The sequence below is a fragment of the Chelonus insularis genome, unplaced genomic scaffold (assembly GCF_013357705.1).
Source record: "Chelonus insularis isolate UGA/USDA-ARS -01 unplaced genomic scaffold, ASM1335770v1 contig_351_pilon, whole genome shotgun sequence".
Taxonomy (NCBI): domain Eukaryota; kingdom Metazoa; phylum Arthropoda; class Insecta; order Hymenoptera; family Braconidae; genus Chelonus; species Chelonus insularis.
The window spans coordinates 267,351-283,680 of record NW_023276516.1 but is presented as its reverse complement, the minus strand read 5'-3'; the positions used below and the strand labels follow the sequence as shown (position 1 = coordinate 283,680).

General features: G+C 28.7%; 1 protein-coding gene across 5 annotated transcripts in view; it reads left to right on the top strand.

Moving 5' to 3' along the window:
- LOC118066630 (WD repeat-containing protein 47) overlaps window positions 1-16,285 on the top strand; it is a 38,547-nt gene extending 22,262 nt beyond the window's left edge. The window contains exons 1-6 of one of the 5 annotated variants that reach the window (XM_035082813.1): window positions 452-1,759; window positions 12,986-13,182; window positions 14,204-14,373; window positions 14,634-14,941; window positions 15,254-15,476; window positions 15,567-16,285. In XM_035082813.1, the coding sequence (XP_034938704.1) occupies window positions 815-1,759; window positions 12,986-13,182; window positions 14,204-14,373; window positions 14,634-14,941; window positions 15,254-15,476; window positions 15,567-15,712 (1,989 nt within the window). In that variant the 5' untranslated portion in view covers window positions 452-814 and the 3' untranslated portion in view covers window positions 15,713-16,285. Of the gene's footprint in view, window positions 1-451; window positions 1,760-7,590; window positions 9,286-12,985; window positions 13,183-14,203; window positions 14,374-14,633; window positions 14,942-15,253; window positions 15,477-15,566 lie in introns of those variants that run through there. The other 4 variants (XM_035082815.1, XM_035082811.1, XM_035082812.1 and 1 more) reach the window with 4 other exon arrangements.
- Window positions 16,286-16,330: the final 45 nt, after the last annotated feature.

The window sequence follows — 16,330 nt, the reverse complement described above, 5'->3', positions numbered from 1 at the left end:
GCTCACGTTTTATCCATGCATTTCTCTCGTCATTTCCACGGAGTATGACCCGTTACGTATGTAAGGCATGTCTGGCTCGAAAAGTCGGTCAGTCTTTAGCCTCATAAGAGTTTTTGCACGACTGGGAATGGCCTAGAATTTTTTTTTATCAAATTAATTATCTTTACGTTAATTAATCTATTTGGAAAAAATAGATATACCAAAATCAATTAATAAATAAATACATGAGAAATATCACAATCATCCGGTATTCATAAAGTCTCTAATATGTGGGTGGAAAAAAATCTCACAACGTAAACAATGACATCAGGACTATTTAAATCACCAAAAAAAAAAAAAAATATAATTTCATGGTGCATAATAATCAAGAAGTTCACGGACATGATGGCAAGAAATATTAACTCATCTTATTATGATCTATATTGTACTTTTCTGCGATAAAAACCCATAAGTTTGACCTAATATGGAGAAGGCTAAAGCAACTGATCGAGTGGGGATTTACCAGGGACCTCTTTGATTCTACAATTCTCCCTTCTCTTTTTCTCAGTGTTCAGTGGTATCCAGTCAGTCGCGTTAAACCACGTCTTTAATATTAGTCGAGACTTACGTGAGTTTGCAACCGATTAATTGTCATTAGATTTACATTTCTCCTTCTCTCTGTCTCCATTCAATGAAGATTAATTATCAGTTTAGTTTAATAGCTCTGGTGTAACTGAAGAAGAATAAATAGTGAAGTGAATTATTGATGAAAAAACATTTTTCATGAAAATAAAAGTTATCTACTTGAATTCTCAACTTGTTTTTAATATAAAGAATGTCATCACTTCATCAACAGGCGGCAATTCGTCGTCTGGAAGCTTTATTTCGAGATGTTAAAATAGAGCAAGACAATCACAATAAAAATCAAGTGATTAGAATCGAACGAAAAATCGATAGATGCTGTGACATTCATGGGAAGCATGCCAAGGAAAACTGCACCAATCGTCGTGGCTCTTTAAATGCTTTATATCCACGAAAGGATTCTCTTAATCGTCGTGATAATTTTAGCTTATCTGGAAATACCTTGGGACGTCGAAGTTCATTAGGATTTTCATCATCGTCTCTGAAAAAAGAGATTCATCCATCGTCCTTTCCTAATACATTACGAAGAGATCCTTTAGCAGCATCAACAGGTGCTATTAATCACTTTAAAAAGGATACTTACTCTAGTAGTCCATTTTTAAGACATGAATCTGTTGGTAGATCTATTGGGTGCTTGAAAAAGGAGACAACAAGCTATAATGCTCCTTTGAGACGTGACTACGTCGCTAAGTCAATGACAAGTCTCCAGAGAACTGGAACACGTCGAGACTCTCTGGAAAGTGCCAATAACAACATCTCCAGTCTCTTTAGTGTTTCATCTAATTCTCCAGGGAGCTTTAAAGCTAACACTGATGATTTTAGCAGTCGAAGTGTCTCCAATGGAAATCTTAAAAGTTGCTTGGCTGGTTCCAATGGCAATTTACGCAGCAATTTAAGTGTTACCCTCAAAAGTGATCCACTTCATGGATCCAATGGAAATTTGAAGAAAGATAAACTCAGCTCGTCTGTTGGTAATTTCTACAATTACACTAATAAAAGAGGGTCCATTGATAAAAAAAAATTCTCCACTGATTCTTTGGATAATTTGAAGAGGAATTCTTGGGACCCGGGTCGCAGAAACTCTTCAGGTTCCTCTGGTGGTTGGGATGATCCTATTTGGGAGGAAGGCTGTAAAAAGGTAAAAAATAAATTTAACTTCATCAAAAGAAGAAGCAGTTAAGTCAAAGTGTCTTAAATTTATAATAAAAAAGACTTATAGAAAGAATTCAAAAGAAGGAAAGTTATAAAATATTATTAAGAAATAATTTTTTTAAAAGTTTCTCTAAAACTTATAGATTCAAGTGATAAATTTTGAATCCATTGTCTATGAATATCAAAAATCAAAATGGTCTTCAGATTGGATTCAACAGTTTTTGTATGAAAAAAAAAAATAGTTGATAATAATGAACCGGCTTTGATGTTCTTTTGGAACTGGAACACGGTCACTTCTGGTGACTCTGGGTCCTGATGACGTTAATTACGTCATCACTCATACCATGCATGGCAATATCTCGTCGCGGTCTTGATGGCTTAGTCACTAGACGATTACGAAAACTGCATTTTTGCTTTCAGATTAATTGACGGCTGATGAATTTTTATTTATCTTTTATTTTAGCTTCTATTTTTGTTTTTTTTTTTACATCTAGTATTTAATTCCACCTACGCTTGAATTTGTAAATTTTTTCTTTGAAATAATTTAACATTTATGAACTAATCCAAGTACATTGTTTTTTTGTATAACAAGAGAATTTTAAATTCCTGATTAAACAAATTTAATTTGATGCAGTCACACTTACTATTAACATTTTATAAACAGATAGTAAGGAATTAATTAATGATCAGCCCACCTACAGAAATTGCTGTATATGGTCTATAGATATTTCTTAATATTTTTTCTTATTTGTAGAGAAGTCATAAATCCCAATGATAAACTGATAAAAATATATAGTATTATTTTTTTCATTTAGTAAGTACTTTCATTTTTTATCTTGAGCTTTAATTTATTAATAAAATCAAACAAGATATTTTTTAAATAAAAATCTAAGATTTAATCTAGAAAAATAGAGTAATTAATGTGATTTTTTCCATAGATGTAGGGATGATATTATTTAGATCTTGAAGAAATTTTCTAATTAATTGTATTCCACTTGTTTGAGAAGACTTGAAGTTCTGAATTAATTCCAGTGAACAAACATTCGTAAAAAAAATCATTCAAACAATAGACTTTCATTTGCCTTTTGAGTATTTTTCGCATCAAGTATCATTAAGAATGAATCTAATTCTCTTAAATCTGTCATGACTAGACATGCGTGGGATTCGAGGGTAAAAATCTGTGACAAATGAATGTACAAATGTTCATTTCTTTGCGATATTTGAATAAAATTACTTTTCTACTTCTTTGTCAACTATTTTATTTTCTTTAGCACTATTTAATATCTCCAACTGTCACCTATGCTAATTTTCATAGAAAACACTCTCTCACTAAAGTCCACTATCACCTAAGATCAATAGAAAAGATCTCTCTGGAGGTCTAGTGTTGTAGAATATTCATAATGCTTATCTCACGTGCGTGAATAATTGGCTATTCCATACGAGATTTACCGTTAACAAAAATTGAAGCTTATTGACACATAAATGCGAAGTGTAGAGTCAGCATCCTGATGTAGTTGTTGGTAACAACAACTTCCAGGTTCAGTGATCATTCTGATCTTCAAGTAAACGTTACTATTTCTTGAGTTCTTCTTTGTAAAGTCTTCCATGGCTCTTACGGCTCGTTGCTCGACTTTGTGGCTTTCATTTCCGTCTCCAGAAAATTCTCAGGTTTATCACAAGGTAAATACATACTTCCTGCATATTTTCGACGCCAATTTATGCAATTTCTGTCTTTTCAATGTAACAAATTATGTTTCACAATGATTCATTAAATATTTTTGTGCTATTTTTTTTTTACTCTTTTTCCTGGAAATGGTAGTCTAATGGGGAATTTAGTTCAGCTATTTGCCTTCTGAGTCATGCATACAAAAAATTAGATAAAAAGACAGAAAAATAACCGGAAAAAAATTATTATTATTATCTTGAAATTTAGATTTTTGTCTTAATGACTATCTTTGAGACTCAATCTTGTAATTTTTTTTCGAATTTCTAGACCACTGTAATTTTTTTTCTTATCTGTTTTATGATTGATTATACTACAGACTTTATCATTTTCATTCCTCTCTAGTCTACATTTTTTTATAGTCATTTTTATGACAAATAATTATTGTTATTAAAATAACTTTATAACTATTTGTCTTAATCATATAATTGTCAAGAAAATTATGTGAAGATCTTTAACTTTCACTACATTTTTTTGTGTTGTTTGATGAATTACTTATACTCTCTTGAGTATATATTTTCTTCAATGAATTCAATTTGTACAGTACTCTGTTATTACTTCGATTACATACACATCTTATAAAAGTAAGAACACTTGTTTTTCAACAATCTTATATAGACAGAATATTTGATAATCTTTAGTTTCACGTTCTTCACGTTTTCAATTCATGAGTAGATAAATCTACAAGCTGATATACTTTTAAATTATAAACTTGGTTAAAATAATGTTAAAATAAATATACTGAACTTAAAAATTCAATGAGAAAAGTTTGCTTGTCAAATAATCTACAGTTCATACTGAAAGTTTTATTTATTTTTTTCATTATCATATTTTTTCCTATATTGAGTGAAAAACTTTCGGTTCATTCAATCTCTTTGCTAACTCGAAGGTTAATCAACAGAATGATGTTCAATAATTAATTCTTGAACCTGAGAACATTTTCTTATCCAATGAATAATTACATTTTCAATAGAGAAAAAATTTTCAAGATCTTCTCAACGAGAATTGCAATGAATAAAACAATTTCTTAAGATAAATTTTCAGCAAACCGCTAGTTTAATTGACTGTTAAATATCTTTAACTGCAATATTACAAATTTATTGATAATTAAAAAAGATGACCAATTAAAAATACCTATGGTATGCAAAGATAGAATCTTTATTACTCCCTATTGCCTGTAAGTTTTTCGACTATTACTTAACAAGTTGAGAATAGTTATTAATCCATAAATGGAAATATTCCCAGAGAAGCAGGAAGTAATAAAAGAGCAAAAAATACAACTGTAAGGTTCGCGTGCTCACCAAAGAAATGGAAAGTTGTCTTCTTGTGTAGAAAACATACCGTTATAGTCACTCCAAGTAGTAAAAGTGTTGTAAAAGGCACCAGGCCGAATGTTATTGTTATACCATCACCCACTCGTTGTTTTGACTTCCTAGGATGATGTCAGACAAGTTAGACGCGTGAGCAATAATATTTTATACTTCATGTTATTCAGTTTATATCTTCAATCATATAATTACATGACAATACAAAATAACCATTAAGTTTATATAGTTTTTAGTAAATTATATAATTGAAGATGTGTTTATATTTAGTTTTATAAATCTTGGAAGTTTTTTTTTTGTGTGATGACAAATACTTTTATATAATAATGCGTTCAATACAAAATTTCGAAAAAGTGATACCATACATGATTTGGAAAAGCCAAGGTGAACATGAGAATGTGGGTGAGGGTAATGCTGATTCTCTTGAATTTCAGGTAAATTGCATACATTTAAGTGTAAATTTTTCACGGTTATTTTTTGCTGCTATGTTTATTGAATTAATTTTCTATTCGAAAATATAGAAAAGTATAAATTATTTTAAGTGTTAGAATAATTATTGTGATTTTATGATAGATTTCTAAAAGACTAAATTAGAAAAAGCAATCTATTTTTTATTACAGTCATTGATTATCCATTCCACGAAGAAACAGTGAAATCAGTTTTTTGAGAAACATATTTATTTTAGAAAATACTTTAAAAATTGGTTTTGCCACTTATTCTCAAATTAACGTATTAGATTTCTAATTTCTAACTTGATTTATAATGTCGTTAACTCTTCTTAGAATATCATCAAAATCGATTTTAATGTACTTTAAAAATATCATATAATAATAATTGAATACAATAATTGATCAATTTTACTGATCATTATGTCTCAATTTAGGTCACAGGTTTGAAATGTCATTTTTATAGTTATAAAATGATTGAAGTATTTAAAATCAACCGCGCTGCAATTTTGCTGTCGATAATATCACTGTCTTTTTCAGTAATGATTACTTCTGTCGATAACTAAACATGTTGATAATGTACCGACTCTCTTTATCGATTGCAAGATCAAGATTTTTTTTCATTTAAATATTTTTATTCTCTCACAAAAAACAACATTGATTGCAGAAAATCATTGGAATTTCCCATTTCTATCAATATTAAGTATTTTTCAATATTTTTTATACGACAAAAAATTATTTTTTAGAGTAACTTATTAGTAATTAATCAAATCTAGTTTTTATTACATACTGTGTTTTAAACTGATAGATGTTAATTTTTATAAAAAAACTATTTAACGAATGAAGATTGTTTTCAGAATACTTAAAGTTGAGAAAGAGTAAGATTTGTCTAAATTAAAAATTTTACTTTTCCATCATAAATAATAGATTAATATTTCATGGAATATTCAAGCAAACAACTAGTTAAAAAAACAGTTCTGAATTACTTTTTAAGGACCGGTTGAAAAATATTCTGGTCATGTTCGTTTTTATTCATGAAAGTCGACCAACAGGACCTGCTTCTGCTATCAATTTTGACCTCTGCTCAACTTTTTTAATTCCTTAAATTGCAACTTTAGTATTTCTTTCATATTTAAATTCTACAGTAGCAATTTTAGAGTACTTTTTGATGTATGTTCAATCATCTGTAACATCTAGTCTATCTGATTATTCCAACTATTTCAATTACATCTAACTACGTAATGATAATAATTAAATAATGATTACATTAATTATATAGGAATTTAGAAAATTCATCTTATCAACGGAAAGTCTACTTTCGCACATTCATCGATTGATTTCAATATCCGGTCGGATTCAAGTAATTTTTATCCTTCTCATGACATCGTTGACTTTCTCTGAAGGGTGGGATAAGATGTCTAGTTGAATATTTACTAACGACAAATACATCAAAAATCTTTTATTATACACAAATTGACCTATATTTCTTGACATTTCACAATTATGATCCGCTTGAATAGATTCGCGAATCGAAATTATATCCTGCAATGATGACAACCGACTAATTTGCGTCCATTAAGGATAAACGATAGAGAAAGTATCATATTCGAATTTTTACTCTTAAAGTAGATCATGAAATGCGATTTAATTTTCGAATTCTCTCTGTTAATCATTAGTAGATAAACAATGTTCAGGAGAATATTAAAATATTATAAGATATATCATTCAATAAAAAAATTATCCACCAGCTTGAAGGATTCAGAATTTATTATATGGTTGAGATCTGCAGTTGATAATTAATTTCTCTTGTTTTTCATTTTATATTAAAAGAATCAAGAGCAATTATCTATAAATTATTTGAAAATTTATGATTTAGATATTCAAATGAAGTATTTCAATTTCAAGAGAGAAAAAAAAAACATTTTATTTGTAAATGTCAATAAATGAAATCTCAGCAAGCATCCTGTGACTATCAAGAAAATTGTGTCAGGATTTCCTAAGCAAATATGAAATATTTTTCATTCAAATAATTCTACACTGTCACTTAACTGAAACCTATGATTATATCAGAATATATTAATAAATATATTAGTTGTTTCCTATGTTTACTTTTTCCGGAAACGTTGCGAGTCATTTAATTCGAAAAGAGACCCATAGGTTGTCTAATTCAGGACGCGGTACATCATCTTATAGTGCAGTGAAAGCGGACAATTTCCAGGAAACTTTATAAACACATATGCTCAATGACTTCAGGAGTTTCTGCATAATGTATGCTTGAATAATAATATTAATTGATCCTGATTGGAGGTTTAAAAAATTATGTAAACTGGTAACAATGCAAGAATTACTGAAGAATGAATTGCTTTTATTATTATCATTACCTGATTTGAGCAATTGATGTTGCATTAAGTTGCAAAAGGATGTAAACATGTGTAGAAATTGATTAAAACAATAGATTTGTAAAGGATATTGTGACCAGGATGATATTACGAGTCTGAGGAAAGTATGGAGAGGGAGATTGGAAAGAAGTGGGTCGACTCCTCGTTCAGAGTAGTAAGTCAGTCTTAAGAATTGTGTTCATGCACACTCGTGGTTCGAACTTAGTTCAGAACAGGTGTAACACTTGTTATATTCATTCATTCGTGTTTCATACTCGTGTCAAATTATTCAAATTATTATTCACTGATATTGAAATGAAATTAGCAGTTAATTAATTGCTGCTTGTTGGATATAATTATTTGAAAGAAAAATTTACTTGACAATGAAAACAAGACAAATTATTTTCATTAAAATTATTAATTAATATAAATATTTTTGTTAGTGATAATAATTTGAATAGATAATTGAGGATTTTACATTAGATGTGTTCAGAATAAATTAATTAGAGTGCAGTGAAATCGTGAGAGAAATTGCAAGTGAAGATTGATTCGCTGAATCGTGAAAATAAGATCATAAAAAGCATTGAAAAAAAACAGAAATAAATAAAAGAAAAATAGTAAAAAAAAATTACGTGACTAAGCTGTGTAAAACATCTTCATGGATGACCAGACCTGATAGCCGTATAGAATAAGGAGAGATCGATTGTTGAATTAAATGCATGTTGGAAAGTGGTGAAAATCAATCGAGAAATTTTCGGGACGTGCCACAGATTTTGACGCTCGATTGCGTCTTCCTAAGTTTACATTTGTAGATTCTTTACTACTAGTGTCTTTCATACATTTCTTTTCACTTTTGCTTGATTATCAACACTCAGCCACACCAATTTTTATCGACTTTCACTTTGAAAACCGTTCAGTCTTACAGTCATTGAAGTCAATAAACAGTATAAAAAAAAAAAATAGAAAAGTACTGGATAAAAATGGGGGACATTAGAATTCTAGATCCTAGAATGGATCCACGATTTGGATCAGATCCGAAGCATCGTCCTTGGCCAGCAATGTACAGAAATTATCCAGCAACACGTGGACCATCAGTATGTTATCGTCCAGTTCATGTAGATGCTTTGACTCAATGGATGGCTCCTCACATTGCTTCTCATGATTATAACTATGTTCCTACACCAATAAGACCTAAGAAAGGTCGCGATTATTATTATCTAACTCCAATGTATCAAAATGCTTTACCACCACCCTCAGCAATGCCCATGCCAGTTGCACCAATGGCTCTAGGACCAAGAATGATGATGATGGAAAAGTCTAGAAGTGGTACCAAAACCTCTTCTTCAAATGGTGCAGGACGAAGTAGTGTTGCTCCGTGCACATGTTCCGTTGGCAGGACCAGATCTTTGGAGGATGTTAGAAGTGAAGTAGTAGAATGGGAGGAGTATAATGACGAAAATGGGAATAGAGTTAAATCTCATACAAAAAATAGTGGTAAACAGACCAGAAGGTCTATGGAGAACTTGCTAGAAGTTGAAGACTCTTGTGCCACGACTTTCAACAGGCCGGAAAAAATAAATAGCAGTGGAAAACAGCAGGAAGAGAAGAAAGAGTGCACGAGACGAAGAGGAAGTTTTATGGTTCGTTGATAGTTTAGAGTTATTATAATAATTTAGTCATAAGAAGTTAATTTGACGAATTAATTGTTGGAGTAAGAGGGAAACTTCTGTATGTTTTATTAATTTTTTTTCCTGATGAGAAAAAAGTTTATCAGTCAATTAAATATAAAAAATGGAATAATTATGATGGTATTTATGAATGACAATGCATTGAGGGTCAATAGAAAGTAAATTGTCAATGAAATCTTCATTCAAGTTTTTAAGGAAAAAACAAAATTACTTTTATTAACTACTTATTTTCACCTTTTTTTTAAGATAATTGGAGTTTTCTTCAAGTTTATATTCATTTTTTACATTTTTTTTTACTCTTTCTTTCATTTATTCACTCCAAATAAATCAACTTTTTTAATTTTATAATAAAATTATTCTCCAAAATACAATACTAAGAAATTATTACAGTCCTGGTGGTTTTTAATTTTTAAATTATCACAATATTTTAGAAAATTTTAAAAATAGTCGTTCTCATCAATCATTAACTTTTAAAAAACTTGATCGAAAGTTCTAGAATAATTAATTATAAAATTCTGAGCATTCTAATATGCAGATAACTTTTAAATTACATTCTCCAAATAATTAATAGCTCCATGAAGTTACAAGAAATTTGAAGTGGCTTATACTAGACTTGATATCTAAATGTTAGTTTAAGTATATATGCCTGGATAAGCACTTAGAATTATAAGCCAGGTGCTAAAGACGTCATGAAAGTAGTATAATGTCGCAATCATACTTCTATTATATATTTAAAAATATAAATATGGAATACGTATGAATCCTTTCTTTCCTGGTTAAGTCAATGAATGAGTTTAATTACTCACCAATCAATGCGGTAATCAGTCGTAAATCAATAAGTAAATAAATAGTAATCTGTTACGAAATCATATGAACTCATAATACTCATAAACAAATAACTTTAATTTTTTGTTATATTATCTCATGTTATTTTAAATTATTATATTGCTATTACGGCTATTTGATTTTTATTCTTTAACTAGATTAGATTGGGCAGTAAATGTAGTTTAAATGTCGAGGCCTGATTTAATTAGCTATCAAAAAGTTCACTCACAAGACCAGTTTATTCAGTTTACTCCAACATGCCAACTACTACTTTTCATATTTACTTTATTTTTTTACTTATTTTTGTTTATTTTTTTCTACAAAATTACAATAATCCTAGTTTAGCCAAATAAGTCTAGTTATTTTGCATTTATGGTAATGATGGTCACTTATTTCATAACTTTCTTTTTGCAAGCCCACGTAACTGTCCTTTGAACCCTTGAAGAGAGGTGACTGATTACTATGTTACTCAATCTTAAGTAATATTCTCTTTGACAGAAGTAAAATAACTTTCTATTCTACTCAACGGGCTGTTAAAAAAGTCGTGAAAAAAATTCCTAAAAGAAGAGGACTTCTTTTGTCATCTAGATGACTTATATTACACTGGGGATATTCGAAAAAATTCCTAGGAAGTATTCAAATAATTATGTAATAATATAAAGTAATTTTTTTTGGTGTTGTTTATACAATAGTTTTAACAAAAAATAATTGTATGTAATTACAATTTTTTGAAATGAGATTAAATAAATTTGTTTACGGAATCCAACTGTTATTTGAGTGTTGAAGTAAGTAATTATTAATTGCTACTTGAATTTATTTCTCAATGGTTGTGATACAATTCTTGCTATTATAATACTTACTTTCGGAATAAAAAGTATTCTAGTCACCTTGAACGTACTTGATAAATAAATTAATCATTAGAAAAATATTCGAAAGGCTGTCTAAATTTTGCAATTTATTTCCTTTTCTTCTAATTAAGTTTTAAAAATAAAAAAGAATTTATTAATGAATTTGCATCTTGATCAAACTGTACTATAAATATTTATTAACATTGAATTATTAATCTTAATTAAAAGTTATATATTGTTTTTTTTCTATATTTATAAAAACCAACACTTTTCCTAATTTCACCTAATATTTTTTAAATCATCATTATTGTGAAGTTCAATTTCTCCCTCTCTTTCACTATTATTTATCTTCACAGTTACAAATTTCTATAACATTTCTATTTTACGATGGTTATTTAAATGATCGAAAGTCTATCATTCAGTCAATAATCTACTTCCAATTTTCTAAAAATAAATGAAATATAAATAGTTTCCGTCAAAATGGATCATTAATTTAGAAAATAATTTGAGTAAAAAAGGAGAGAAATTATATCAGCTAGACTTTTTATGAATTTTTTACCTAAAATTCATTGTTCTGTGGATTATCGAAGAGTCGTGAATTTTTAACGATTCCGGCTCGTTAATTTACACTTAGGAAAGCGTCAAGAATTGCTGAATAGTATTAATTCGACCTCATTATCTGTCATAATTCTTAGACACTATTTTGAATGTCAATGTTTTTCCTTGAAAACTTTTATGACTACAAAAAACTGTTTGTAATTGTTTCATAACAATTCATAATTATTCTAATTAACTTAAAATAAATTGAGCACACACATATTAACTAGAGTAACAGATATTTTTCAGTTTAAAATTGAAACAAAGCCTTAAGAAATAATTTAATGAAATAAACTTCTTGTGAAAACAACAATACTCGTCTTTAGCAATCATTTGTCGTTAAATCTTGGAGATAATCGTACGATTAAGCATCAATGCATGAACTTCAATCGTTTCTTAATACAACAGAGAAAATGTTTCCTGTTTAACAGAAAATCTGGGACGAATTGCTTTATCAAATGATTTAATGATAAATAGCAGAAAATGAGACTATTGCAACTCATCATTTTCAAATAAAAACTAAATTAAAAAAATTATACTAAATAAAAGCCAATAGAATTTCTTCATGTGATGATCATCGTACTTTCTCATGCGCTTTCGAAAAACCTTCTTTAAGTAAACTAGATAAAAATCAGTGTCTCCGCCTATTTAAAGATGATACTGCATCGCGTGTGCCTTAGAATGCCTCTGAATGAACATGCACTTGACGAAAGGAATCTCGTGAGTACTTTAGTACCGTTAATACATCGTAGACGATGGAATATTATCAATTAATATTATTATGAATCATGAACATTTAAGATATTGTAACATACAGTTTAAAATTGTAATTAATGTTATTATGTGTTTTATATAATTTTTACAATCTTTCTTTCAATAAAATAATCGTTCTACATTTTATTTTTATTTTTTATAAGATAGAAGTAAAACTGCTATAGGATGAATTATCTTTTTTTGAAGAAAATAAATGAAAATTAGAAATGAATGAAAGTAAAAAGAGCAAAAAAAAATATAGCAGTATTTTCATGTCTTAGGTCAGTCAACTTTCTATTCATAACATGATATTAAATCATTAGATGCTACAGAAAATTAAATTCTGACCGTAGATACATATATATGTATTTATATATAAACAGTTATGTGGACTCTAATAAGGCAATACTTTGGTGGGTGTCCAGCCAAGCGTATGTTTTTCATCATGCATTTAATGCGATTGAAACATGAGTGGTATAATTATAAATTTTGTTATGGAATATTTGATGATACATTACTTAATTAATGCATTTTTATACTTTCAGTTATATTAATCCATTGTTTTTTTGTTATTATTGTAATGATTTCTTTGAGTTTATTTAATAACTCGTTCTTTTTTTAAATTGCAGCCAGAACCTAGGTCAGATCTTGATTCTACAAATGGAAGTAGTCAGAGCGGAAGACCAAGATTTGTTCCTGTCACAGCTCTCGAAGATGTCCAAGCAGTCAGATGTGCTGAATTTCATCCCCACGGAAAGCTATATGCTGTTGGTTCTAATTCTAAAACACTTAGAATATGTGCTTACCCTAAACTTCATGATGTCAGGTATGCTAATAAATCATTTAGTATGCTCAATTAATTCTCTAAAATTTTAGATATTTTTTTTTGAAATATAAAAAAAATTTTTTTAGCTCGATAAGAAATAGTAAATGATTTCATGCTTCAATTAATAATGCAAAGTTTAAAAAGAAAAAATGAAGTAATCCAATTTATTTAAATAAAAGAGAATGTGAATTATAAAATTTTTCAATTTTAGATATACTTTTAAAATTATGTTATTCTGAAGAATAAAGTAAAATTCAAATGAAACGGAGCGTGAAATCTTAGCTTTAGTGAAGAAAAACCCGTAGTTACTTGGAAATATACATACATTATTGACTTATTACTTTTGATTGGCATATTATAGTTTATTTTAATGAGGTAAAGCATTACTCTACATTTCAAAATTATTATCATTATATAAAAATATTTGCGTCACACTCTGAAAAATATTTTAATTAAAAAAAAATAGTAATCTCTTTTTATGTGAACTTTGAGAGTCTTTTAAGCCAAAAATATAAACTATTAGAATTTAAAATTTTTAAAATTATGCTAATTGTAAGAAAGTAGCTGTTGATGTTTTCAAAATAATGATAAAGAAACGTCTCAATTGAGTTTTCCTATTAATGTGACATGTAATAAAGTAAAAATAATATAAACAAGAATATTGATATGATAATTGATTATAAATTAAATTCCAAGTGAAACTAGAATTTTCCAACGCTCTTAGTAAGTGAGAAAATGAACTGACTAATTAAAATGAACGTTAAGTATCCGACGAGATTGAGAAAGTAGAGTTTTATTCTCTCTGGCACCTTCTATATATTAATTCTGTAATGTAGTAAATGGAGGTCCAATTCAATTAATGTGTAAATCTTATGAGGTGGGAGAAAAAACTTGAGAATCAGGCGACGAAAGAAAGTGAAGTCTGAGAACTTTAATAGTTCATTTAATGTCTAGAAAATTCTATTTTTATTACTGAACAAATTATTTTGATTTACATATTTTATTTCTATTATTATTACAGAGAAGATCATCAAACGTATCAACCGACTGTTCTATTCAAAAGAACAAAACACCATAAAGGTTCGATATATTGCCTGGCTTGGACACCTGATGGTCAACTTATGGCTACAGGAAGCAATGATAAAACGGTAAAATTGATGAGATTTAATGCCGATACCTCTAACCTCGAAGGTAAATAGAAATAAATTGTTACAAATAAATGTCCTAAATAATCTTTTGCCTGTTAAAGAAATTTTTTGAACAAAAATTGAGCAGTCATTTTTTTTTCAATTAAAAGTAAATTTAATTAATTAATAAGAAAAGAAAGAAATTAATTACTAGATATTTGACTCTAAAAAATTTAAATTAGTTAATGATTTTCCATATAAAGTCTAAGATATCGTTGATGTAGTTGTCGATTGGATTTTTTTTGATAATTATTTATTTTATAGGTCAAGAAGTCGAGTTAACTATGCACGATGGAACAGTAAGGGATTTGTGCTTCCTTGAGGACACTTCAAATAAATCTAGCCTGTTGATAAGTGGTGGTGCTGGTGATTGCAAAATCTATGTAACGGATTGTGCGACAGGAACTCCTTTCCAAGCTCTTAGTGGCCACAGTGGACATGTACTTAGTCTTTATAATTGGGGAGGTGCGATGTTTGTCAGTGGATCACAAGATAAAACAGTGAGATTCTGGGATCTTCGAACGAGAGGATGTGTCAATATGGTTACACCTGCGACAGTTCCAGGAAGCAGGGTAATTAAAACTATAAATACTTTTGTCACATTTTTTGCATAACTTTCAAACAGTTTAAAAAAAAAACACCTATGCTTTATCATATCAATTTTTTTTATTCTTTATAAAATTTCGATTACTTTTACTCAGAAAACTTTTTTACTTCCTAAAACTCTCGTTTCATCAAAACTATCTATCTATGAACTTTATGCTCTATTAACAAATATTCACTCATGTGGATATTTTTATTAAATCGAAATTTTATTCAGAACCAACTTTTATTAGAGCAATTGATAATATTACCTGTCTCAGTAGAATTACATGTTCTTACAGGTTGGTAGTCCAGTAGCTGCAGTTTGTGTGGATCCATCTGGTAGACTTCTCGTGTCTGGACACGAAGATAGCAGTTGTGTATTATTTGATATTCGAGGTGGTAGAACAGTTCAATGTTTCAAACCTCATGCTGCAGATATTAGAAGTATTCGATTTTCACCATCAGCTTATTATCTATTAACTGGCGGTTACGATAACAAACTTGTTCTAACCGATCTCCAGCGTAAGTATCATATATTACAATAGTGTTATAATGATTGAATAAATAATTTTTAAAAAAAATTTCATAATCTTGAAAAATGAAATGTTTTAGGTGATCTAACATTACCGTTACCAAGTGTTGTGGTTGCTCAGCATCAAGATAAAGTCATTTCTGGCCGTTGGCATCCAACTGAATTTTCATTTCTCAGTACTTCTGCAGATAAAACAGCCACTCTATGGGCTTTACCGCCAGTTTGAACAAATTGAAATGATTAAAATACTCATACGTAATTTTATTTCTTCAATTGCAATAATAATTTGATATTATTTTGCTATGTGACGTAAAATGCTAATCATTACGTTAAATTCGCACAATCAATCAACCATGACCAATAAAAACTATTTTTATGTTAATGCTTTAAAACAAGAGATACGAAATAGATTAATAAAAATAAAAACTAAAAAAATGAAAAAAAAAATACTCGGAATATTTAACATGATTAATCTTTTACAATAATCATTATTATTATAATAAATTGTTGATTAATATATCGAATAATCGAGAGATAAATCGAATGATTAATAACAATAAGACTGGATTTAAAATCTCAATTCAATTGTCTGTAAACAAAATAATGAACAAAAAAAAATTAAACCTTCAACAATGAAGAACAAATTGGCGGTTACGGGTCATTTTCAATTGCAATTTTTTTAATTACACGTAATTATTTAATTTTTGCATTAAAACATTAATGTATATAAATCAGTTGACCTTAAAAAAATAATTAAGTCAAAACAAAGATCGTTAATTTTTGTACAGTTAAAAAATCATCTTTCATTCAAAGCTTTTTTTTTAATATTATATTATTTTACTTA